This window comes from Bombus affinis, chromosome 9 (assembly GCF_024516045.1).
Source record: "Bombus affinis isolate iyBomAffi1 chromosome 9, iyBomAffi1.2, whole genome shotgun sequence".
Taxonomy (NCBI): domain Eukaryota; kingdom Metazoa; phylum Arthropoda; class Insecta; order Hymenoptera; family Apidae; genus Bombus; species Bombus affinis.
In genome coordinates, this window is record NC_066352.1 from 10,960,511 (window position 1) to 10,986,216 (window position 25,706).

At 36.4% G+C, this 25,706-nt stretch overlaps 5 protein-coding genes and 2 long non-coding RNA genes across 11 annotated transcripts; 2 read left to right on the forward strand and 5 right to left on the reverse strand.

The window, feature by feature from the left end:
* Nucleotides 1–136: 136 nt before the first annotated feature.
* Nucleotides 137–3,097, forward strand: LOC126920289 (probable cytochrome P450 12a5, mitochondrial). The gene is given in 11 exon segments (XM_050730410.1): nt 137–297; nt 299–627; nt 941–1,052; nt 1,132–1,254; nt 1,333–1,474; nt 1,551–1,801; nt 1,869–2,052; nt 2,122–2,291; nt 2,370–2,448; nt 2,514–2,714; nt 2,784–3,097. Coding segments are annotated over 11 exon segments (1,836 nt in total). The 5' UTR covers nt 137–163; the 3' UTR covers nt 2,895–3,097.
* Nucleotides 3,098–3,518: 421 nt separating this feature from the next.
* LOC126920277 (odorant receptor 49b-like) lies at nt 3,519–10,977 on the reverse strand. 4 transcript variants are annotated; one of them, XM_050730391.1, is made up of 6 exons: nt 5,203–6,097; nt 4,738–5,144; nt 4,532–4,631; nt 4,360–4,461; nt 4,137–4,292; nt 3,519–4,053 (listed from the first exon to the last, which is right to left on the reverse strand). In XM_050730391.1, exons 1-6 carry the CDS (start codon nt 5,494–5,496, stop codon nt 3,988–3,990), a joined length of 1,125 nt encoding a protein of 374 aa, XP_050586348.1. In that variant the 5' UTR covers nt 5,497–6,097; the 3' UTR covers nt 3,519–3,987. The 4 variants fall into 4 exon arrangements, with proteins under 4 accessions (XP_050586348.1, XP_050586349.1, XP_050586350.1 ...); XM_050730392.1 differs by lacking the exons at nt 4,137–4,292; nt 4,360–4,461; nt 4,532–4,631; nt 4,738–5,144; nt 5,203–6,097 and adding exons at nt 9,417–9,632; nt 9,700–9,801; nt 9,872–9,971; nt 10,078–10,484; nt 10,543–10,977 and having other exon boundaries at nt 4,020–4,076; XM_050730390.1 differs by lacking the exons at nt 3,519–4,053; nt 4,137–4,292; nt 4,360–4,461; ... (1 more) ...; nt 4,738–5,144; nt 5,203–6,097 and adding exons at nt 9,245–9,393; nt 9,477–9,632; nt 9,700–9,801; ... (1 more) ...; nt 10,078–10,484; nt 10,543–10,977.
* On the forward strand, nt 6,180–13,230 carry LOC126920295 (uncharacterized). Its single transcript, XR_007711928.1, has 3 exons — nt 6,180–7,050; nt 8,531–8,777; nt 13,100–13,230. It is a non-coding gene; the product is annotated as an uncharacterized LOC126920295 (long non-coding RNA).
* LOC126920290 (odorant receptor 85b-like) lies at nt 11,078–14,122 on the reverse strand. Its single transcript, XM_050730412.1, has 6 exons — nt 13,829–14,122; nt 12,889–13,295; nt 12,712–12,811; nt 12,522–12,623; nt 12,300–12,455; nt 11,078–12,214 (listed from the first exon to the last, which is right to left on the reverse strand). The coding sequence occupies exons 1-6, from the start codon at nt 14,120–14,122 to the stop codon at nt 12,158–12,160; spliced, it is 1,116 nt and encodes a 371-aa protein (XP_050586369.1). The 3' UTR covers nt 11,078–12,157.
* A 723-nt stretch (nt 14,123–14,845) lies between these two features.
* Nucleotides 14,846–17,750, reverse strand: LOC126920279 (odorant receptor 4-like). 2 transcript variants are annotated; one of them, XM_050730397.1, is made up of 6 exons: nt 16,668–17,750; nt 16,032–16,438; nt 15,862–15,961; nt 15,624–15,698; nt 15,383–15,538; nt 14,846–15,299 (listed from the first exon to the last, which is right to left on the reverse strand). In XM_050730397.1, exons 1-6 carry the CDS (start codon nt 16,959–16,961, stop codon nt 15,243–15,245), a joined length of 1,089 nt encoding a protein of 362 aa, XP_050586354.1. In that variant the 5' UTR covers nt 16,962–17,750; the 3' UTR covers nt 14,846–15,242. The 2 variants fall into 2 exon arrangements, with proteins under 2 accessions (XP_050586354.1, XP_050586352.1); XM_050730395.1 differs by having other exon boundaries at nt 15,624–15,725.
* Nucleotides 17,751–17,837: 87 nt separating this feature from the next.
* Nucleotides 17,838–20,595, reverse strand: LOC126920278 (uncharacterized). Its single transcript, XM_050730394.1, has 6 exons — nt 19,863–20,595; nt 19,369–19,775; nt 18,587–18,686; nt 18,352–18,453; nt 18,036–18,194; nt 17,838–17,967 (listed from the first exon to the last, which is right to left on the reverse strand). Exons 1-6 carry the CDS (start codon nt 20,157–20,159, stop codon nt 17,911–17,913), a joined length of 1,122 nt encoding a protein of 373 aa, XP_050586351.1. The 5' UTR covers nt 20,160–20,595; the 3' UTR covers nt 17,838–17,910.
* Nucleotides 20,596–22,970: 2,375 nt separating this feature from the next.
* LOC126920293 (uncharacterized) lies at nt 22,971–25,479 on the reverse strand. Its single transcript, XR_007711923.1, has 3 exons — nt 25,311–25,479; nt 23,484–23,599; nt 22,971–23,152 (listed from the first exon to the last, which is right to left on the reverse strand). It is a non-coding gene; the product is annotated as an uncharacterized LOC126920293 (long non-coding RNA).
* Between the last annotated feature and the right edge of the window lie 227 nt (nt 25,480–25,706).

Consider the following 25,706-nt stretch of genomic DNA (forward strand, 5'->3'; position numbering starts at 1 on the left):
GCTTTATTCCGTTTGTTTGGATTCGACACGTACTTCACCTTGTTGTGACGCCATTTGCAAAAACGATATTAACATTTTTTTTTGCCGGTTACCAGGACAACTAAGCTGTTATTTCTTTCCTAAAAGAAAATATTAATCGGGGGCTAACAAACTGCGCTTTAAAATGCAACGATTATTATCACGTTTAATGTCGATTTCTCGACAATATTCGGTGATGAAGGTGTCGAAACCTCTGGGAGCAAGCGAGAGTCAGAAATGTCTCAATATTGACACTTCCGATCTTCTCTGTAAGTATTTTTGAAAATACTGTCCTCGTTAGGTTATCAATATTTTTCTCCATTTTAGCTGCATCCATGACTCAGTCACAAGCAGCTTCTGTCGTCAACGAGTCTTTACGCGCAGATGCGATTCCTCTGCTGGATCAAACGGCCGCAGAGGTTTCAACTACTACGTTCGAGGTGACCACATCTAAGATCGAGTCGCAGATTATCGGTGATAAGACGCCATTGCCATTCGAAGAGATCCCTGGACCGGCGATTTTGAAGATCTGGGAGAAATATTGGAAATACGTGCCGCTCCTCGGTACGCAAGTGCTTTCCAGTCTGCTAATCAACAGATTCACCCAGGGTACGATCTGTTGAAGTACCAATAGGTTGAAATTCGAAGAGACTAGTTCCTCTCTGTACAGTAATCGTTTAAAAATTTTAAATGTGATCGTAAGAAATAGTGGACAGAAAATTTTTAAAAGGAAAATTCGATTTGCTCTTCGAATTTCCAATTGCGCGTTCCCTTTGGTATCTCGATGACAGAATAGTTACAGAAAATTAAAAAAATATTCAAACGATATCACGTAAATCCCGTAAAAGTTTGAAATAGCTCAGTTTCAATCCTGTCTCTGCGAATATAGGTGATTGTTAAATTTCAAATGAGACGTTTTCAGGACGACTGACGTGGAATCGCAATGTAACACCCTTAAAATATTTATTCAACGAATACGGTTGTATCGTAAGAATTAATGGACCTCTTTCAGGAGACATTGTCATGATTCACAGGTAACCTTTTCCAAGGTAATAGTTTTCGATAGCTCTGCTTCATCACGCTTTCGCTCATTACCTTTGTTCATTAATGTAGACCCGAACACATAGCAGAGGTCCTTAAGCAGGAAGGCGATACGCCTATAAGAAGCGGAATCGATATTCTACAACATTATCGACTGAACTATCGTAAATATCGTCTTGCAGGGCCGTTTTCTATGTAAGTAAATACCTACACCTATCATAGATAATTTGTATACACGTAAAATTTAAATCTATTGATCAAAAAATTATTCAGGCAAGGTACGGAATGGTTAGAAGTGAGAGAAAAAGTGGAGCAAATATTCGGTCAAATTGCCCCAAGCTTTTTTGGGAAGATCGATACGATTTGCGACGAAGTTATTACTAGGATATACAAAATACGTAACAGACAAAATGAAGTATATATATTACAGTTTATACAATTTGGTAATGTAAACCTTACGATACGACACGATAAATTAATGACGCGAATAGGTGCCTGCTAGTTTCCACGAGGACATGATTCGCTGGGCTATGGAATGTTTTTACGACGTAACATTCAACAAGCGTCTCGGCTTTTTGGAGTCACCAGGCTACAATCCGACGTCCGAAACGTCAAGAATTATTAACGCCTTGTTAACAGCTCACAAGTACATGAGCCGCTGTGAAACTGGCTTTCAAGTGTGGCGATTTTTCTTGACTCCATTCGCTAAGAAGCTCTTCGAAGCTTGTGACGTGCTCGATAAGTAAGTTGATGACCAAAATTTCATACATGGAATTATTTCCAGGAAATTTCGTGAACGTCTTCTTCAGTGTCATAGGAAAATATGTCCGCCAAGCTCAAGGTAAACTTCGAATTCACAAATCCCATGCAGAGAAAAGTTTAATGGCTGAGGATAGTTCACCCGTTTTGGAAAAGCTTCTCGTGAACGAAGGTATTCATCCAGACGACATTTGTACGTTGCTGATGGATATGATCATTTTAGGTGTTCAAGCGGTAATTATTGACAGCATAACAGCAGTGACAATGATGTATAGTGAAATTTAACGTTTATTCGATTTCTAGACGGCGAACTCCGAGGCGTTCATATTATATAATTTGGCAAAGAATCCACGGACTCAAAGAAGACTCTACGATGAAATTACTTCTGTTTTGCCAAATAACGATGCTCCTTTCACGGAAAGAACATTGAAAAATATGCCATATCTGAAAGCTTGTATTCAAGAAACTTTAAGGTAGTAATTTTTATAAGAGTACATATCGAGTAGATATCGCTATTATATTATCGCGATAATGATTTATTTGATTCAAAGATTACACCCTGCTATCCCCTACATCACTAGACTGTTACCAAAAACCATACATCTTCATGGATATACGATACCTAAAGGGGTAAGCGTAATAGCGTAATGTAGTTAAATAAGATTATTGCTTGGTTAAGAAGTAAATTCTTATAGACATTTGTCATAATGGCAAATCAAATTACTTCGCAACGCGAGGAGAACTTCGAGGATCCGTTAAAATTCCGGCCAGAAAGATGGTTGTCTAATTGTGCAAAAGAAGATACAGACTTCAACTATTTACCATTCGGATATGGTGTGAGATCATGTTTAGGGAAAAATATGGCTGAAATAAAAATGATGCTATTGACAGCAAAGGTATTTACTGTTAGGTTTAATTATAATATTGTAATCGATTATTAATTGATCGCGTTATACGTATTTCAGCTTGTACGACAATTCAGAGTTGAATATGATTATGCTGACATCAAAAGCAGTTTTATGATGGTGAATGTACCCAATAAGCCACTTCGTTTCCGTTTCGTGAATAGATATTAGTCTATACGATAATAATTAAGTACTAGTTACTGCAAAGAACCGCATAGATAGGAATATATTATATTTCTTGTTATTAAATCAACACTTCGAATACAGCGAGGCATAATTTAGACTAAATAACAGTAGTTGTGATTTATCGTACATTTTTATTGGACATTCATTACGTCAATAGAAGAAATGAAATAAAATATTGTTAGAAAGGATTTTGGTTTAATTTATTATCTATTCGAGACTGTTTAGACGCGTAATCCGACATTTAATGTTGAGAAAAAGTTAAAAACTTAAAGACGTACAGAACCCGTGAAATGGATATGAAAAGAAATCTTTTAACAATATTTCTAAATTCTAAGATCCAGTTTACCTTAACATAGAATTTGAAAGACAGGCACTTTGAAGTCCGTACATCTTTACGGATGTTTGTTATTATCTCCATCCATGGGAATTAACCTATAAAATCGTTTCTATAATTTTGTCAGCATCCCAAGTTTATCCTTTTGATCGTAGTGCTCTGAGAATGAAATATACAAAATTATTTAGATGTAACGTCAAATATAAAAATATGCAAACGGGACAATCACTGAAAATAAATTCCCAAAGGAAATAATAAAAAAAATTAGACGACAATAATGAATAATAAATTTATTCCGATGCATAACATGATTTCTATGAGATAGCAGACCCGTATATCTTCTATCTGTAATAACAAATAGCACCTGCTACTTTATTTTTCCAATTTAGCTCAATCATCAAACCACACTGCTTTACTACGCAACCAATCAAGAATAAAAATATTAGCTGGCATTATATGAATAAAAGGTAAGTACCTTACAATTAGATAAACTTTTGTCCACTAGATTTCTAGATAAGGCAGCTTATTCAATTTCACACTTAAAAATTTTCCCGTGAAACTCATCGTAGAGCTTAATGTTCAGTGCAGATTGGAAGCGCGTTATCTTTCCTTTGCGCAACTTTCCTAACGGTTCAAACTAATGGAATTTAATCAATGAAATAAGCAGATCACAGGAAAAAATTTACTGTGTAACAATTAAGTCATTACTCAATTCACAAATGATTGCTAGATATCGTCAACTACTCAATCTTCATCTTGATACATAACAACTCGTAGAGCCGTAAACATAGAAAGCACGTTTGTGATGAACTGAAAAATCAAATAGTTGGTACCTAAATTATTACAATGATAAACATGGCAGTGAAATCGATTAAGAAAAATCATTCCATTACCGAGCAATAATAGTTCAGTGAGAAAGCTGGAATGAAACACTTGATTCTTAAGATCACCGGAGATTGTGGAATCATCATGAATAATATAAATTTTTGCGTCCTTAGAGACTGTTCATACCATTTAGATTGGTAAACCGCTCGCATAGTATTTTCACTCTGGTAGAAAAATATACTTAACTGTAATTCTTAATCTGAAGCTACAATACTAAAATTTAGAACTTACTACATCTATTAAGTTGTCAGCTGGCCACGCACACATGAATACCGCCAGTAGCACAGTTACAGATACGGTAACAAATTGAAGTTTCAGAGTAAATGGCTGTCGCTATTTGTTCGAGTATATTTTAATAACCTTAATTGTAATTGCATATTAATTTGACGTATTCATTACTCACTCCGATAAAAATGATGCCAGCAAATACGCTTTCTACGCCACAGATACATAGCGTAATCAGAGTTGTATATCGAGCTGTATTCGCCACTTCTTCTGCGTATCTAAAACCACACGTTTGAAAAATATCCATGATATTCTCTAATACCTTATATTTTCTAAGATATACAGTCTAATCAAGTTCTTTTTCATCGTAGAATCGTTGCATACCTTTTCCGAGTATAATATTTTTTTACGCATTTTATCAATGATTTAACACTGTTAGCGGCACGTATTTCGGTCATTAAAATTTCGAAGCGCGCCGCAGCGAAGAGCAACAGTAACGCGCAAAATATATTAGTGCACAGAAGTGACGAGCACTGCATACCAACGAGCGATTGTTGCAAGAAAATTATGCTCCTCACGGGTTCAAAATCAACTGGGAACGGATATTCTGCATTCGTTGGAAAGGGATCGGGTAAGAAGAACGTTCCGATGGGAACAATTGCACCGCACCAATAAAACCAAGCTGCAGATGCCGCGTAGTATACGGCGTATTTGTCCACGTATCGTTGGAAGACCTGTCTCTCGTATGAATTTGCTTCCTTACAACAAGATTTCATCTCTTCGATTAATCGCTGCAATGCGTTATTGAAATCACTAACTTTTGAGACTGCTATTACAGATGAATCTTACCTGATATCGATCATACTGATTGAAACAGTAGAAGGAATGCAGAAGTACTTGTAAAACAGCAAGTGCCAAAGAAACTGCTTTGCAAAACATTACTGTATCATAGCGGTGCACATATATCGCATACAACAAAGGACAAAAGAGTAAAAGTGCATTGAGAAATAACACGGATCTCAAGATTTTGAAGCAAAGTATTTGAAACTTTGTAGCTGTCGATGAAAGCGGCCAACAACAGGACAATCCCAGGATAAATTGAGTAAAAGCTATCGCCGTTTTTGGCGCTACATTTCGAAACATACCGACGCGAACTTAAAGACGACTACCGTGTTAAGAGATCACAACGTTCTGTCTTCAAGCAGAACGCTTTACTTTGAAATAATTCGCGAGAATTCTAATGAAACTAATAAAGAAATCGTGTAGGGGTAATAGTTCAGTTGTATACAGTTACTTGCGTATTCTTAGTACGAAAGAAACAAAATATGAAATAATCCCTGTTGCAACACTAATAACAGCCTAAGAGTTTTCTCTCGAATTCCGCTTGAATACGTAATTTTCCTTTATGTGCTTACTACTGTGGGAGATATCGCATATGGAACAGGTTGCAAATTACTCGACACATTTCGCAGTACAACGTCTAACATAAGTTCACTATTTGCAAGTATTAGAGGTAATAATTATACACAAAATCTTTGGACGATGATAGCTTAGGTAATAAAGATTCCTTTCCAAGTAAACAAATAATTGATGTTAAATGATTTAGGCATTCATTAGATGTGTAAGTACATGCAATAAAACGGAAGGTATCATTTGTTCAGTTACTATAGTATCCAATTACGAATAACGCAGTTTCTACAATGTAGAATAGTTATATTTCGAAAGTGGTTTTCATTGAAATAAATATCTGTGTTCATAGAAATTCAAAAAAAGCCAATGTTAATACACGTTTAGTTATGAAATAGTGTGACATTAATGTGACAGTCGCGATTATCACAAGGAATGGTTCTTTACGTTCTTATTATATGGTTCATATAATATCTCTGATTAATTCTTTCATAATTATGACACTCGAACGCCAACTTGCGTTTACGAAGAGAAATGACACAAGGAAAACTTTGGTGCTATACGTCTGATGGAAAGTATTAATGTAAATGCGTAAATTGGCAGTTCTGCGAAAGATGTGATTCTTGGGAAAAGTTACACGCAATCTTGGTGATAACGAAGGAACACTGAACGGTTGGCCGTAATTCGCGACGCGTTTGTCGTGTTGTGTGTGGTGCATTACGACTGAAAGATTGCTGATTACGTCAAGGAGTGACTTTTTCAATATTTAATATTGATGAAACGCACGAACTAGATCCGACTGGTTCTGAAATCTTGTAGCGATCGTATAAGAGTATAAACAATATCTCTAGCTTTGGGAATGTTGTATTACGAGTTCTTGTATGAATTCTTTCCATTTCAGTGTTATCTCGCGGTCTATTTTTGACTTAAATAAATATTAAAGGAGGGTATCTACAGTCGGTTGCGTGAGAGCTTCTAAGGCGCGATAGTGAGATTTCCTGTGATTTAAGAATCATCGAAGATCTTGGTTCGGAGCGCGATAAGTTCACGGTAGTTCAAGCAGAACCTTCAAGCGATGTATTATTACGATTATTGCTGGCTGATTATATCGTTTTTCTAGAATTCTCCAAACAGGTGAATAGTTTATCGCGTTGTTACCGAAAGATTCGATCGCTTTAACTGGTTTCGTGTCGTAGGTAGGGCCGCAAATATGTACATGAATTTTCTTCAGTCATCGATTCGTATATTGTCGTGAACAGTGCCATTCTTCGTAAGAATCCATAAATATTGGTAAATTTATTTTAGAAAATGTGATTTCATTTTATAAGAAGTCGGTATGAGACTGATATTTGTTTTGAAAGTACCACGTATTTTCTATCGAATTTTGTGACTGAGTAGAGCAATTGATAATTGTGAACAAAAGAGAGTCTTAGCTCCAATCGTTGTCTGTTGAATTCATGTCATGTGTTTTATATTATGTGTTGAATTTTGGATATGCTGTAGAGCGGAGAGTCATAAGTTACATACATAAGATATTCGTTCGTGCTGTGAACCGATCGTGGTTCAAAATATATGACAAAAAAGAAAATGGTACTTATTACATTACATTTACTTCAATGCAGGTGGTTAAAAGTGAAATTGCTTAAGCATCTGCATAGGATTGCGATCGTAACAGTGATAAGGCATGGATAGGTTAGATCTTTTGAACCACGATCGTCCCACGCCTCGGACAAAGTGAATGTGAGTCAAGACCTTCTTCTCTATAACATCTCTCAATGTTAAGATCATTGGAGCTGATTGTACGACGTCCATCTGATCTAATTCGACCTGTGATTTAATGAGGGAGGTAAATTCGACTTCTGAATCTTCTAACTATACGCGAATATTCGTTGCGGATATTTCTTCTTCATAGTTATCGAGTAAGCATACGAATTTTACTTTAAAAGCGTCGCGTCTCGATTTCAAAGACTTCATGCGATCTTCGTGACTAGGAGCCGTATTATATGTTTTTATGTGGAGATAGGGTAAGAAAACACGGAATCTAAGTGAGATAAATAAGTAATTCGGAAGCAAAAATACGAATGACTGTTGGAAGTGGCGATACGACTGGCACGATGAAGAGATATGTGCTGTTTCTAGTTAAGGTTACGAATACTACAACTTTACATGGTGTTCACTTGTCGTTGAAGGGGTGTTGCGTGTATATGACGTACCTAACGCTTCTGACGCAATTGACTCTAAGCGATGGCTCTTGTCCTGAGAGTGGATGTCAATTTTCTAGAACGGTTGACTTCACTTGCTTCGTTCGATTCTGTCGTTGTTGGATATCACTTTTACCCAGTAACCGACTCCTTTGGCGACGATGAGTTCTTCTAAACACAGGTTCGATAGAGTTCTTCTTCCGAGGATGACACTCCTGATGTTACTGACTTCAGTGATGTGATCTTCAATTTCTTCCGGACTGATGCTTCCTCCTTGGTACCGATATACGGTTCAAAGAACCATGTGGAATCGAGCGAAAGGGTTCCCATTTGATTAAGGGGTGTAACCAACAGTGTTTCCTCTTGCGATGTGTAGTTGCAAGAAATAGATTAATTACTATTGATTGATTGTGATTTTTATATATATGTATATAGCTGTGCAGAGATCGCGATGCTGTTACGATATTTAAAACGTTTCGCGACGTGTGAAGCGATTTACCGAGAGATAGTAATTTCACTTGCCTTTTCTGAGATATGACTAGAATTCTGACGAAAATGTGCTGTTTCAGTATTCTTAATACCTCGTATCCTCCCTTCCATTGCACGTTGTGCCCTTGGAAGGGCCATCGAGGCCCAGTGTTATGTACGAGTATCCAGGAAGTGGAACCATTCAACATTGAGGAATATACGAAAGGGTTCGGCTTGTATCACGGAAACCATTAGATTGGCAGTCGCATGACCGTTTGAAAACTCCAAGGTTTATGACAGAGTCTCAGTTATTAAGCGCCGAAAAAGTAGTGTGAACAAGTTAAAAGGGTATGCCACATCCGCTAAATTACTCACGTACCTTTTGAGTGCTGCCATACAGATGGTCGAAGCACAAAACCTCTATTTCTCAAAAATAGCAACTGTTCAATGCATGTCATTATTTCTATGAAATAACAGAACCGTATGTTTCCTATTTGTAATGGCAAATTGCATCTGCTACTCTATTTCTCAAATTTACCTCAATCATCAATTCACACTGCATCCCTTCAAGAACAAAATTCCTATGTGGTATTATACGAGCAAGCGATAGGGACCTCACAGTTAGATAAATTTTCTCTCACTAGATTTTCAAATCAGACATCTTACTCAATTTTTGTTTAATGCTTCAAATTTTTTCCGTAAGACTTATCGTAGAGCTTAATGTTCAGTGCGCCACGTATTCGAAACGCGTTCTTTTCCTTATGCAACTTTCCTAACAGTTGAACTAGTGAAATTTAATCAATAAATTAAGCAAATCACGGGAAACAATTTACTGCATAACAATTAAACCATTACATAATTTACAAAATTCAAACGACTGCTAAATATCCTCAAGTATTCCATCTTCATCTTGTAACATGACAACTCGTAGGGCCGTAAACATAGAAAGCACGTTTGTGATGAACTGAAATATGAAGTAGTTGGTACCTAAATTATTACAATGATAAAGATGGCAATGAAATCGACTAAGAAAAATCATTCCATTACCGAGCAATAATAGTTCAGTGAGAAAGCCGGAATGATACACCTGATTCTTAAGATCACCGGAGATTGTGGAATCATCATGAACAATATAAATTTTTGTATCCTTAAAGGCTGTTCATACCATTTAGATTGGTAAACCGATCGCATGGTACTTTCACTCTGGTAGAAAAATACACTTAATTATAATTCTTAATTTGAAGCTACAGTACTAAAATTTAAAACTTACTACATCCATTAAGTTGTCAGCTGGCCACGCGCACATGAATACCGCCAATAGCACAGTTATAGATACGGTAACGAATTGAAGTTTCACGGTAAATGGTTGTCGCTATTTGTACCAGCAGATTTTAATAATCTTTATTGTAATTGCATATTAATTTGTCGTATTTATTACTCACTCCGATAAAAATGATGCCAGCAAATACGCTTTCTATGCCACAGATACATAGTGTAATCAGAGTTGTATATCGAGCTGTGTTCGCCACTTCTTCTGCGTATCTAAAACCACACGTTTGAAAAATATCCATGATATTTTCTAATACCTTATATTCTCTAAGATATACAGTTTAATCAAGTTCTTTTTCACCGTAGAATCGTTGCATACCTTTTCAGAGTGTAATACTTTTTTACGCACTTTATCAATGATTTAACACTGTTAACGGCACATATTTCGGTCATTAAAATCTCGAAGCGCGCTGCAGCGAAGAGCAACAGTAACGCGCAAAGTATATTGGTGCACAGAAGTGACGCGCATTGCATACCGACGAGCGATTGTTGCAAGAAAATAATGCTCCTCACGGGTTCAAAATCAACTGGGAACGGATATTCTGCATTCGTTGGGAAGGGATCAGATATGAAGAACGTTCCGATGAGAATAATAGATGGGCTCCAATAAAACCAAACTGCAGATGCTGCGTAGTATATGGCGTACTTGTCCACGTATCGTTGGAAGATTTGTCTTTCGTACGAATTTCCTTTCTCGCAACAAGATTTCATCTCTTCGATTAATCGCTGCAGTACGTTATTTGGATCACTAAATTTTGAGATGACTATTAAAGACGAATTTTACCTGATATCGATCGTGTTGACTGAAGCAGTAGGTGGAATGCAGAGGTACATGCACAACAGCAAGTGCCAAAGAAACTGATTTACAAAACATTGCTGTGTCCTCACGATGCATATATATTGCGTATAGCAAAGGACAAAAGAGTAAAAGTGAGTTGAGAAATAACACGGATCTCAAAATTTTGAAGCAAAGTATCTGAGACTTGGTAGCTGTCGATGGAAGCGGCCAACAACAGGACAATCCCAGGATAAATTGAGTAAAAGCTATCGCCGTTTCTGGCGTCACATTTCGTAACATACCGTCGCGAAGTTAAAGCCAACTATCGGGTCAAGATATCGCAACGTTCTGTCTTGAAGCAGAACGCTTTGGTTTGAAATAATTCTTAAGAATTGTAATGAAACAAATAATGAAATCATATAGAGGTAATGATTCGGTTGTATACAGTTACGTGAGTATTCTTAGTACGATTGAAATAAAATATGAAAGAATCCCTATTGCAGCACTAATAACAGCCTGAGAGTTTTCTTTTGAATTCCGCTTTATTACGTAATTCTCCCATGCGTGGTTACTGCTGTGGGAGACATCCCATATGGAACAGCCAGCAAATTACTGGATACATTTCGTAGTACAATGTGTAACATAAGTTCACTATCTGCGAGTATTAGAAATAATTAATTGTATACAAAATGTTTGAACGATAATAGCTTAGGTAATAAGATTGCCTGTCCAAGTAAACAAATAATTGATGTTAAGTTATTCTCGAATCGCTATGTTACATGTGGAGGTACTATGAATTAAATGAAACGTATTGTTTGTAAGTTACTATAGCACAAGCATAGAGGTTGTACCTATGGAGGGGTCTTGACCATATACCAGACATAAGAAAATGCGTATCAGGTGTGATCATTAGAGAGGTATTACTTTTGTCTCTATAATAATTCCTTCACTCTGAGTTTTTCTCTTGCGGGGCGCTATTCAAACAACGACGGATCACGGTGGGGGCGAAGGGGAGTGATTTTTTCATTTTATATATATACTATATGTATGTATCTATTTTGTTTAATTGTTTGTACATTTATATTTCTTTAATTATCTCTAATAAGTGATTTATATTTTGCACCATATCAATGATGCAAATATCATGCCTGACCTAGTTTATTAATTTCAACAATATTATTGTATATTTTTTTAATTATACAAAAAGATTTGAAGTAAATGGTCAGAGAAGCTTTTAGTTATTTGAGAGATAAAGTAGAATACGGTCATCAGACTACACACTTACGGGTATATGACCACAAGGCCAGCAACCACGATAATGGCTAGGAACAGAAAAGTGTATTTCTTTCCGTTGATCCTATCCGCACGTGCTGGGGCCCCTCCATTAGTATAAGCTCCATGAACACGAGTATCCAATTACGAATAATTTAGCTGCTACAATGATCCCAGTTATATTCTTCTTATGGTCTTCACTTGAATAAATATTTGTGTTCATAAAAATCCATAAAGAGTCAATGTTAATACACGATTAGTTATGAAATAGAATGACATTAATCGCGATTATCACAAAAAATGGTTCTTTATACGAATAGAACCACGTTCAGAGCATATTCATCTTGAATTAATTCTGTATCATGACGCGCAAAGTAGTGAAGATGGAGAAGGCATTGGACAGGTACTGAAATGTTAAAGATTTGTTATTTATATAATACCTTTGATTAATTCTTTCGTAACTATGACACTTCAACACCAATTTGTCTTACCGAACAATAATAACGCAATGAGAGTTCTGGCACTACACATCTTATGGAAAGTACTAATGGTTTTTGATATGTTAACATGTTCAGTAGATTTTTCTGCATTTCCAACCTCCGGTCATACCAGGTCGAATTATATGCACTTTGCGGGATGCCCATGCTCTAAGAATTATGACACATTAACAAAGATTCAACATTTACTTCTACGGAAAATAGAATATGATTTACCATATCCATCAAGTAATCAGCTGGCCATGTGTATAAGTAAATTTCCGTAAGTACAGTAACACATGCACCTATATACTGTATCTTCACGAACAGAGGTACATCCTGTTTAACAAATTTGTGTCAATAGTTAAATGAATAATCGTTGTTACATGCATTGTACTATACGCAAAACGTTATAAAGTATACGTACTACAATCATCATAATACAACACAAAGTCAAAGCAAACGTGGCTACTCCAACAGCGTAAAGTACCATAAAACGAAAATTATTAAGCACTTCTTCTCCGTATCTATAAAAAATAATCGCTAATACTGTACATAAATGTATCGTTTAATACACGCTTCATCTTCCACGTGTTATTTTTACCTTCTTAAATGTAATTGTTTCTTAACGCAATCGATCAATGTATCAGTGTCTGTGCTCCGCTCCAAATTCACGGCCAAACACTCAAATCTCGCTGCCGTGAACCAAAGTAAAAGCCCTCCAAACGAGCTTATGCATATTTGCGCAGCGGATTGAAAACAAACGCAAACATGTTGCATATATATGATAATGTATACTGATGTATAATTTACAGGAAACGGATATTCCACATCAAATGGGAAAGGAACTGGCAAAATTGCAGGTCGTAATGAAAAACCAACCGCAGTCACATACGTACATACTATGGAACAACCGCAGAAAACATAGCATTTCTTGATGTACTTGTAGAAAATTTCTCGTTCATATTGTTCCGCTTCTTTGATACAAACTATCATTTCCTCGACTATACGCTGTAACTCATAGTTAGAATGAATTGGTATAATTTTGGCTGTAGTATAGGGGACGTCACGCCGATTTTGATAGGTCTGAAATATGTATAATATCAAGATCTATATGTTACATAATTTTTCTCAATACACATAATTCCAACTCGGTCATAGTTTTCCATTGATATGTAAAAGTATTGTTACTATGTACCATGTCCTTAATGTTTCGAATTCGTTTGAATTTATCTGAATTAGGTTTGTGTTAGATTTAAATTAGGTTTGACCTACATTATTAATTCTTCCACCTGTATTAATGCTTCAAAAGTAAACTAAATCAGACACAATAATGTTAGATTGTCAAAAGTCGGCTATATAGCCATCTAAATCATGATAGTAAATAATGAGACGAATATCATTAATCCAGGCGCTGCGGCACATACTAAGAAAAAGTATTAATCTTTACAAAATACCTCAAGTTCAACAAAATCGATGAAGCGTCCTTTATTCCAAATAATTATCTAGCGTTACATCAAGTAACGACAGACGTTAAAACTTACCTGTAAAGACACGTGTTTGACGCTGCATACAATAGTCTGAAATATATTTTGTGATACACCTATTGTAAGGCAAACGCACGAGGAAGTAACGATCAAATCATCAAAGTGTACGTAGCAAAAATATAGCATTGGCAGAAATAGCAAACAGGCGCTTATAATACTGCAGATCTGCAATATCTTGAAACAAAAGATTTTATTTCTGTCGCTGTTGATAGGAAGCGGCCAACAAAGAGTTATAACTACACTGAGCCACGTAATGTGAATAACTTTCTCTGGTGTTATTTGTTTCGCCATGACTTCAAAAGGTGTTTGCCCTGTGAATCTAATGCAATAGATTTAACTGGTGCCAGAGTTCGATATATACAGACTATCGAGGGATAGAACACACATAATTTAATCGTTTTTAATCCAAGCGAATATTCACGATCGTCATTGATATATAATTGGTTTGTACGTACGAGAAATTTAATAAATTATTACACTAAAGAACAAGTTTTATCGGTTTGCGATTTTCTCCACAGTAGGCCGCTGCCAGCTGACTTGACGCTAATCATTATTGCTTGCATTATACATTAAAAGTATGTACCGCATTAGACACGTGCAAAGGATAGTTATCACGCAACGGAGCTAATATTCGCGAAAGTCAGGGAGCGTTCATTGAAATAGGGTTGTACACGTACAATGTTATATGCATATTCAGTCACACAAAAGTTTATTTCCGATATCTGCTTGAAGCTACAGGCCACGTCCTTCTTCCTGAAGCGATCTTCTTACGTCGAATCCAAAAAGAAGCGAAAATGTTCCGAAATATACTGTAAGTAATGCAACGAGAAGGGAACTGTGAACGATTATGAACACAATCCTTAACCATAACTGACATTAAAGAAGCTCGATGCTTAGAAATTTTAGGTCTCGATTTCCCGGTAAATAATTCTATTGATATTATATATTTGATATTAAAGAAATATATTCAACAGAATGTTCTTACTGTTTGCAATTCAAACGAAATAAATTTATTGCATAAAATTTTCTCTGATAATAAACGCATGTTTAATTATGATACTTCATTCGAAGCAACAAATTTTACTACTACCTTTATTGTGTTGTCATATGTTCTTTAAAGTATGTAAGTTTATTCATTTCTTCTTCACCACACAATCATTCCATACCCTGTTACAAATTTTGTCAATGACTTAGCACTGTTAACTGTGCGCATTTAATTAGACACATTTCATAGGTTTCATAATTATACTTTGATAATAGTTTTTATTCGTACATATATCTGTGTGTTATATCCATAAAATACGATGTTATTACACAATTTGTTATAAAATTAAGAGACATTAATCACGATTATTACAACGAATATTCCTTTATACGAATAGAACCACATTCAGAACACATCCATCCTGGATTAATCGTGTATCATAACGCGCAAAGTAGTGAAGATGGAGAAGGCATTAGACAGGTACTGAAATATTATAAATTTGCCATTTATTCAAGATCTTTGAATAATTTCCTCATCACAATTATGGCACGCCAACGTCAACTTACCGAACAGTAGTAACGCAAAGAGAGCTCTGGTACTATACATGCGATTGAAAGCGTTAGGGGTCGTCGATATATTAACACATTCAGTAGACTTTTCTGCATTCCCAATCTCTGTTCATACCATGTTGAGTTATATATACTTTGTGGAGCGTCGATACTCTAGAAATGATAAAAAATTAACTGATTTTAAAAAAGTAAACATTTGTATTTCTCTAGAACATAGAAACCACATCTTTGTTATTACCATATCTTTCAAATAATCAGCTGGCCACGCGTACAAGTAAATTTCCATAAGTACAGTGACACATACGCCTATAAACTGTAGTTTCACAAATAGAGGTACATTCTATTTAAATAAATTATGTCAATAATTAAATAGTAGCATCACGTAGCATACGTTACATTATACTATATGTAAAATGTGATAAATTTATGTAATACTTATGTATGTAAAATGTGATAAATTTATCAATTTCACTTACTACAAGCATCATAAGAAAACACAGAGTAATACCAAACGTGGCTACTCCAATGGCATACAGTACCAAAAATCGAAAACTATTAAACACTTCTTCCGCGTATCTAGAAAAATATTACTAAAACATAAATGTATCGTTTGATACACACATTACCTTTCGAATACTATCTTTACCTTTTTAAATGTAGTTGTTTCTTTACGCAAACAACCAACGCATCAATGTCTGTGCTCTTCTCCAATTCCGCGGCTAAACACTCAAATCTCGCTACCGTAAACCAAAGTAAAAGCGCCCCAAATGAGCTTACGCATATGTGTGCAGCGGTTTGAATACAAAGGCAAGCATGGTGCATATATATGATAACATACATTGATGTATAATTGATAGGAAATGGATACTCTGCATCAAATGGGAGAGAAACTGGCAAGACTATAGGTCGTAACGAGAAACAAGTCGCTGTCACATACGTACATGCCATAGAACCACCGCAGAAAACATAGCATTTCTTGATGTACTTGTAGAAGATTTTTTTCTCGTATTGTTGTGCTTCTCTAACATAAGTCATCATTTCCTCGACTGTACGCTATAACGCGTAATTAAGACCCATTGGTATAATTTTAGACAAGTGTGTAGAATGGGGCACGCCACACCGTTTTAGATAAGTTTGAAATATGTTGTTAAGATCAATCTTATCACTTCTGATACTGCAGCACATACTCAGAAAGATCTCAAGCTTATCAGAATCGGTGTGATGTCTCGTACTCTAAACAATTACATACCTAGTTTTACGTCGAATGATGATTAAAGCTTACCTGTAGAGAATCGTGCTTGATGAAGCATATAAGAGTCTGGAAAATATTTTGAGACACTCCTAATAAAAGGCACATACAGGAAGAAGTAATGACGATATCATTTAAGTGCAAATATATCGAATATAATATTGGCATAAATAGCAAGCAGCCACTAATGCCGCTACAGATTTGTAGAATCTTGAAACAAAAGATTTTATTTCTGTTGCTATTGATAGGAAGTGGCCAACAAAGGCTTATCACTACGCTGAGCCAAGTAATATGAATAACTTTCTCTGGTGTTATTTGTTTCAACATAACTATATAACGTGGTTGCCTTATGAATCCAATGAAGTAGATAGAACCGGCACAATGGTGCAATATATTACAAACTATCGAGAATATATGTAACTAAAGTGCTTTGAAAGCAACTGAGTATTCACAGATGTTACTTGAATATAATTACTGTACACGTACGAGAAATTTAATAAATTATTACATCCAAGAACATGTTCCACCGGTTTGCGATTTTCTTTACAGTAGTGCGCTGCTAGCTGACTTAACGCTAATCATTATTGGTTGCATTATACATTAAGAGTACGTACCGTGTTAGACAGGTGCAAAGGGTAGTTATCACGCAACAGGGCTAATAATTCAGGAAAGTAAAAAACGTTCTTCGAAAAAGAATTGTATACGTGCATAAAGTCATGTGTATATTCAGCTATACAAATACTTGTTTGCTATCTCTACACGAAGTTACAGTGCACGTCCCTATTTCTGAAGCGATCTTCTTACGTTGCCACTCGAAAGGACCAAAAGTGCTATTACAAACGTCTTTACAAGTGACGCGAAATGTACTGTAAGTGACGCAAGCAGAAAAATACATGTGGACGTCGATGGACACAGATCTTACAATTAGCTAAAACTGGTATTAAAGAAGTTCAATGCATCGAAACTTTAGATTAATCGGTAAGACATTCCATCAACACTAACGTTACCAGGCCCGGTCAAATGACCGGTTTCAAAATTTAATTTAAAATTCTACATTCATTGTTATTTCTTTTGTTCGTCTAATTTCTTTATGTAATATTAACAAAACATGTTATATCAATAAAAATTGAGAAATTGATCGACGTTGGCTTGATAATGACCTGGTAAAGTTAGTGTTAATATATCTAGCAAATATTGTACAACTTTCTGTTCGGACGCAATAAATTTATTACATGTTTCAGTAATTTACATATTCAAATAACGTATATCAGGAAAATTACGATTCAATCATTGATCTCATTGCCATGAAGTAGGATGATACTGTAGTTATAAACTATAAATCATTTCACCAAATAATTATATCAGCTTTTTGAGAAATACTTCTGAAAGTAACAAGCTTACGTTTGCGAAATATTCCAAGGTAAGAGGCGGTAGCAAACCACTCATTCTAATGAGTAGCGGTTTTTGACTTCTCTGCATCATAATAAGCATGGAGCTTTTCATGTCTTTTGGCTTTCCTAACCACTGAACGTCGGTGATCGATTTTGCGAACTGCACGCTCTGCAAATAGAAATTTAGTTTCAATCGTCAAGCTAAAAATTATGGGAAAGGAGTCGAGGAAAGTAGAATCTCGTTTAATTGCAAAGAAAATGTATGAAGACGAAGTTGATGCCAGATGAGATGATGTTCTATCAACGTTACTATTTGGTTGGCTTACACTTTCTTTTAAATCGTCCGCTGGCCAGGAGATGACGTACAGGCGGGTACAACCAGACACCACAAAAGAAAGATACTGACTCATTACGGCCAATGATTGATTCTGAATGTTATTATAAAAATATTCATTTAAAACAGCTCGATGTATAATACATTAAGATCCCATTCCTTGCTTATTTATTACGCTACGCTACGAATGGTGCAGAAAGGAAAGCTGTCGAGCAGGCCAGACTCACGTAAATCAGAGGGAAAGCTCCGCATATCACAGCGCTTCCCATCGTGGCGTTCGTTTTGAATAATAAAGTCTCAACAGTAGCTTTAGTATCCTCCACAAATCTGACTATGACACGGTCTCAATTTACTTAACTCGGTAAAGATTTAACTCTCTGGCATTGTTTATTCTATACCTTTAAATGATAAATGCAGTGCGATGCACTGCATCATGCATCGATTCAACGCAGCCAATGAAATATTGATTATATAAAAGAAAAATTCAAATAACAAATGACATTAGCATCATGTTCGGCTGTTTTCTTAGACGATTATTTGATAGGTATTTAATAAGAAAGTGATAACACGAGATAATAGTACAAAAATTTAGATTCATGTTTAGACGAAGCTACTGAATATGTTAGTACAAACTATCAAAAAATGACAAAATATCGCGATTGTATCATGGAGCATATGACATTGATATATGTATATTTATTAGAAATTAGTCAAATGGTGTCGTCGCCCTGAGGAGAACATTTGGTGTGTGAGAGGAATGCATTTCTTACCCCTATGCTATCTCGGATGTTATCTTCAGAGCGATTGACAGTAAGTACTTTAAAAATTCGCTTCATAGTCAGTAGCCTATTTTTCAAACCATTCTTTTCTTACTATGCTTTTCAATTTTCATAAATATCTGATTAACTTAATTTTTTCAAATATCTCATTGTGCGTTGTTCTATTGCCCAAACGTTACACTAAGGCTATATATGTATGTATATCTTGATAGAAAAGAAATTTATCTTACCCTATTATTTCTTGGTGTTCCTTGATACAGCTTACCAATATGTCAGAGCTATTCACGTGCCGTAGTTTCATTCTTAGTATGTCTAGTCTGGCTGCGGAGAAACTGAACAAAACAGCGATCGTGAAATCAACGCCGATGCAGAATGCCGTTTGAAAAATGCAGTAAACTTGGTTAACGTAGACCATGCAATATATTCCGAGTGATTCGGTGGAAAATGGAAGCCATCCATCTGCTGGTAATTCTTGGGCCGAGAAGAAAGGCGCCAAACTAAATGAGATCGCGGTTGTGATATATCCCATTGCAGTTACCGAGAGAAATTGCTTGTAACGATCCATGTATCTTTCTATTGCCTTAGTCTCATGTTCACTGGCCACTTCCAGGAATGCTTTGACTTTTCCTGTCAGAACCTGAATTGATTAAAAAAATCGAGAAACTTTTTTTACCGTATCTTTATTGTGAAACATCATTAAGCTCATGCTTCAAACCCAAATAACCTGTAGGTGAGCGTTATTCCTTCTACAAAGAATCAAATCGAAGAGCACCTCCAACAGAGCTGTTACTTCGGAGACAGTTTTCATCAAAATAGGTATATCGTGTCGGAAGTGAAAGATAGCGAATACCAAGGATATCGTTAGAAAAACGACATTTAATATCGCAAACGACCATCGGATGTTGCGAAAAAAGATTTGTTTCTTACTACTATTCGGATCAATTGGCCAGGTGCACGTGAACATTCCAGCCAGTTCCACTATATACAGTACTTGACGAATGTTCACGTTAAACATGCTCATTTCACTGAATGTTCTTTAGAAACATGGAACACCGAACGAAATAACTTTCACCCTGATGTAAATGTTCGTAAAACAGCGGCCAACGAAGATCAATAAATTATTCTCATTAATCATTCAGGGTAGGACTATTACATATCACACGCAGAGTATCCGGAAAGCCCGAGTTATTATTTCCCAGTAAAGGGTCCGTTTTGTGGTTTCCTCGATGTTCCAAGTAGCGTTTTATAACGTAATTGTTGGATAGTAACGAAGATTATAGGGAACGGGGTTGGTGTATGCACGATACAGATGTTATCATCTATACGTATAACTTTCATATTCGATTATTTCACTCTCTGTTGCATCCATACGCAGGTAGTTGCTTCACATGGCATACGCGATGCACAACGCCACGAAATTCGAAGTGCTACGATGTTTGAAGATGCAAAGACTCTATTACTTTAGAGCATTGCCGGATTCTTTTACTTTTGAGATCTAAAATACTCTTTAGCACATGCACGTAAACCTCCGCGATTTGAGATACATGCAATACCGAATCCGTTATCGAGGTTTAGTTTATCCCAGTATAGTAATCCAATTGAAACCTGCAGTAGTAGAATACCTATACCACACATTTATGCTACTACCCTATGCGACACGGTAAACCCGAATATTTGTTCACCTTATCGCGTGACTTTTCATTCACCTCCTAAGCTTTACACCTTTAGAATTCGAGACGTGTTCTGATTTCTTATCGCTGCCAATAGTAAGCTTTACCTCTATCTGATATTGTATTGTCGACGGTAGGTAAAATCGTACTTACCGTATAATGAAAACGTACAGACGATCGATATCGCTCCATATTATCATTCGAGTTGTATTGAATAAAATAAAACGAAAATTGTTAATGAAATTCTACAAGTATTATAAAATACAATAATAATAAGTGTAATTACAATAATAAGTGTAATAATAAAACGAGTAATGCTTAAGTAAATTTTACAAATTATAGGCCAGCGTATTGAAGGTAAAATGATAAGGAATGTCCGTGGAACAAAAATTTCGAATTCATAATTCATCACTTGTCAATTCGTTAATATTATTGGTTGGTAAATTATCGTGCAATACGGTCCTGTGGATAAATTTACCAAGCAAGTAACTGATTTATTAAGGTAAATCAATAAGCGTGGTTAATTGGCAGCGGGTGTATCTATTGAATGATTTCAGATTCAAAATGATTCGGGCAAGGTGTTTGCTATTTATTCACTGGAAATGAATAAAAGTACGCGTTGTAACTTTAAATGTATACGAGCGACAAGAAAATTTTCACGGTGAGTAGCTTTGAAATTCCTGAGTAAGCTTCTACGTTTCTATAAAACTTGGCGTTTTCACGCGTTAACGAGACGTTTCGAATTTGCAATGCAATGAAAGAAAACATTGCCGAGTCGGGTAACGACCCGATCATACCTCGCGAAAGTTTCTGGTTATGTCAAATTTGATATTATTATTCGCACCACAACAGCTTTATGTATACGGTTTATTTTACTACACTGTCCTATGCTCTTGGAAATTTTTGCTCTTTAAATTAGTTGTATTCAACTCGACTGAATTGCAAAATGTAATGAATATTCGACGTTATCCTTTTTAAACGAATATAGCAACATTCTTGTTTCAAGCTTGTTAGGAGTTTGTGTAATTACAAACGCCAATGGAAGTGTAATACATTACGAATTAGATTGCTGAACGCGAATGACACGTATCTGTGACACAAGTTCGAGCGCTTATACGGAATTTACAGTGACGAATTTCTATACTTCGTCGTGTGCAATTACACGTTGGACTAACAAAGTTATCAAGGAAAGAAGGAGCATGACAGTATAAATGATGGCGACAAGAGTCAAACGTTAATCCTTCGATCTAATTTTAAAACAATTTCCCTATTCTCCCGCTATATGATATTCCATTTACGAAAATAGTGAACTGGAAAAAAGGAACAGCTACCGGACCAAGAAAATATTCGCGATGTACGATAAAAAATGAAAAATGAATATCTATCGAAGTTAAAACATCGTACGGGTTAAACTGACTGAATCGATGAAACATATTATCAGCAATTTCAATTGTTCCCATGATGTCGTAGCCGACCAAACGAATCGGAAAGCATCGTGTTTCTCAACGTCCCGTAATAATATGATAAATTCTGCCGATCGATTTGTTCAATCGTGTACGGATATTCCATTAAACGAAATGGTCGCGCGTCCTGCGTAACTAAACGCGAACAGCGTGATCGGTGACGATGGGCCCACATTTTTATTCCAACCCACTCGACTATTCGATGCCGCGACTGCATGGCCGAAATTATTATTCAATAACCGGCTTTAACAAACACATGCCGATACATCCTAGTAATTATCCGAACCGACGTTCTCCAAAATTTCATTCCCTAAAATTACAACGCGAACATAGCCCACACACCGTTGTGTTCGTTGCCATACCGTTATCGACAACATATAACGACGTTCAAACACTATTATCCGTCGAGTTTAAAAGACTATTCGATCTATACTGGCTGATCCTCCGCTAATCGTAAAACTTTATTCGCGAATCAAAATCGGCGTGCATGTATCATACATGATTTTACGTTTAATTCTGCGTTAACGGTACTAACAGCGAGTGAACAGTAGCGTTTCATCGTAATGAGGATAGAAAATTTGTATAACGAGGACACCGGTGGACATCGTATTTCCCATATGAAATTCCCTATGAAATTGATAATTGCGGTTGACTCGGATTCGCTCATTCGTTCAATTCAATTCAACAAGATAGACGAACTGGTTTTATGAAAATTGAGATCTGTATTTTACATCATTTTACATATTCCATAACAATTTACGTATTTACACATTTAGACATTTTACAACATTTTATACTGCGATGGTCGTGCTGTCCCTGTGCTTTCGGTCAATGCTCATCTCTATACGACTTGATTTAGCAAGTCGTTTTTACAGAATTTGCTAAACAAAATAGAAGGTATAAATTAGTACTCGAAGTATCGTATCCTTAAACGAATACAAACATACGAATTATTTTATTTGACACAAGACACTACCACGTGATACATGACGAAAATTAAACTGATAAAATAGAAGACAGAAACAAAGCGATTTCATTAGCCAGCGCGATTAATCTTATCACCCTCTGAGAATACGTTCTTTCATTAGTGCAAAATACGTTCTATACCGTCTATAGCATGACGTACCGTCGATATCGAGCAAACGACTAGGACAAAGAACGTACATTTCACAAGATGGCTAAAACGCTCTTTTCTTTTTATAGGATACCTACTAGTAAATGAGCATGGGAAGAAGAACGACTAATACGGGCGCAGTCGTGCAAGCCGTTACTGTTAGAAGAATCTCCGAGTCTGATAACGTGACGACTGTGTTCTTCATTGTAGTTTCCTGCGACACATGAGAATTCTAATCAACGACGAAGCGCAATTTTTCTTGGTCATAGACAAAACAAAGATCCTCGATCGAGTTTCGAAGTGTTAACGAGCACGATTAGAATTCCCAAGAGACTCTGCGCAAGAAAACCTTAATCTCTTAAGTAGTGATAACACAACGAAACTTTATAATCCAGTTTTCGATGCAAATATTCTCCGGGGCGCGGTCTTCGTCCCTTCGTTGCTCTCGTTTCCGAACCAGAGGATAGCCGGGCCTTTGTTTCGTTGAATCGAACGCGGGGGCAACCGAAACAAACAAAATTTCAACGTTTTTCCATTCTTGCCGATGAATTGGTCGATAATTAACTAAACAAGTAAAACTTTGACCATTCTATTTCTTATTCGCTACCTCCGCTGAAACACCAAAGAAAGATTCGTTGCGTAAATCGTATTGATCCCGTGGTAAGTCGCAACTTCTTTGAGTTATATTGCAATACGTTTGTCGTATCAAAGTTGGACATCGATTCATTAGAATATAAACACGAAGCTTAACAGCGCGACAGAGAGACAACGCTCGAGGAAATAGGAAGGGCTGCAGGGATTGTGGTTGTTAGGAAAAAAAGATGTTCTATGAGAATCATAAAAGTCCGGTATTGGTAGGAATTTTTCTTAAAGGCAAACAATTGAAATAACTTTCTCCAACGAAATATTTGCTCTTTTGTCAATAGCAAGAAAAGCTGAATATACGAATATCGAAATTGGGATCTCCTAGCGTAGTCCATGACGCCACATTTCCATAAAGTAAACGTCTATATAGATACCGATCGACATTTTTTCTGTGACACGCTAGCAAAAAGTCCAATAATAATTTTACCGACTTTTTAGGCAGCTCATTTCCAACGCGACGATATTATAACTAAAATTGATGGTCCGAGGACGAAGTTCTGTCACTATTCGAAAATCGAATCGAGGGAATGTTTTTCGATTTTACGATCCCTACAAAGGGAAAATCGCAAGGATTGTATTGCCATCGCGAGAAAATAAGGTACAATCTCACGATCTCGAGATCTCTCACGAAATTAAGTTAAAATATTTGTTGGCCAGCCGCTTGTCTTGTTGTTCTCGTTAAAAGTTTATCAGATAGGACGGTTCTTTCGTTTATTATTTAACTTGCCTTGTTAAAATCATGCGACCCGGAAACACAATATCGGTCGCATAAACAGCTTAATCACGCGATAACCGGGAGCGGACTTTCGACGCGCAGAACTTCACGAGGTTGTGTGCGCGCGCCAACAAATAGTTATGCAGACGACGAAAACCAGAGAAGTTTCGGCTTTAAAGCTCCCCGAGGAGAGCGTTCAACGCCTACTGGAACCTACGGTTTCCTTCCTTTCCAATTTTACACCGATTGCAAGAAGACGGCTGCCGACGACGTTTAACTCTCGGAACGTCTCTGCTTTCCTCGCTAACTCGCCTGTATTTACGTGCTGACGAATATTTCGCAACACTAGCTGTCATGAATTACCTCGTGCGTTATGAGTATTCACTATACTCTCTGGAAATCTAACGAAAATTTGTTTGAAATTGGGCAACAGAGTTTGCATGACTATTAATGAATTCCTATAACCATGCTATGGTGGATGGAACAGAAAATAGAGTACAAGCGTTCTGAAAGTGCGTAATTAATGTTCGTACGATTAAACGCGTTAAAATGTTGAAATACGTACCGTGGATTCTGCTGTTAGACAAAGAACAACAGATGAGAGGAAAAAGAAGAGCGTAGGTAGTGAAAACATTTCGCTCGATAACCGACGACCAAATGCGGAAAGTTTCTACCTGTTCTACGGTATTATCTACGTGGAAAAGTTCACGACGGCGATAAAACGACCGATTGACGGATCGACGCTTACTACGTTTGACTTTATTGCTATACTCGCCGACGTGGAAAGAGTATCTTATCTGGAGCAGATAACATATTTTATGTGAATGCTGAACACGCATGTATATAGATAGATATATGTAGCACACAGGTGTAGTTTTGTACGAATCAATGGCGAATATTGGGATATATTCGTGGTCATGAATAGGAACGAACATTGTTATTCCCCTTTTGTTTTATATAG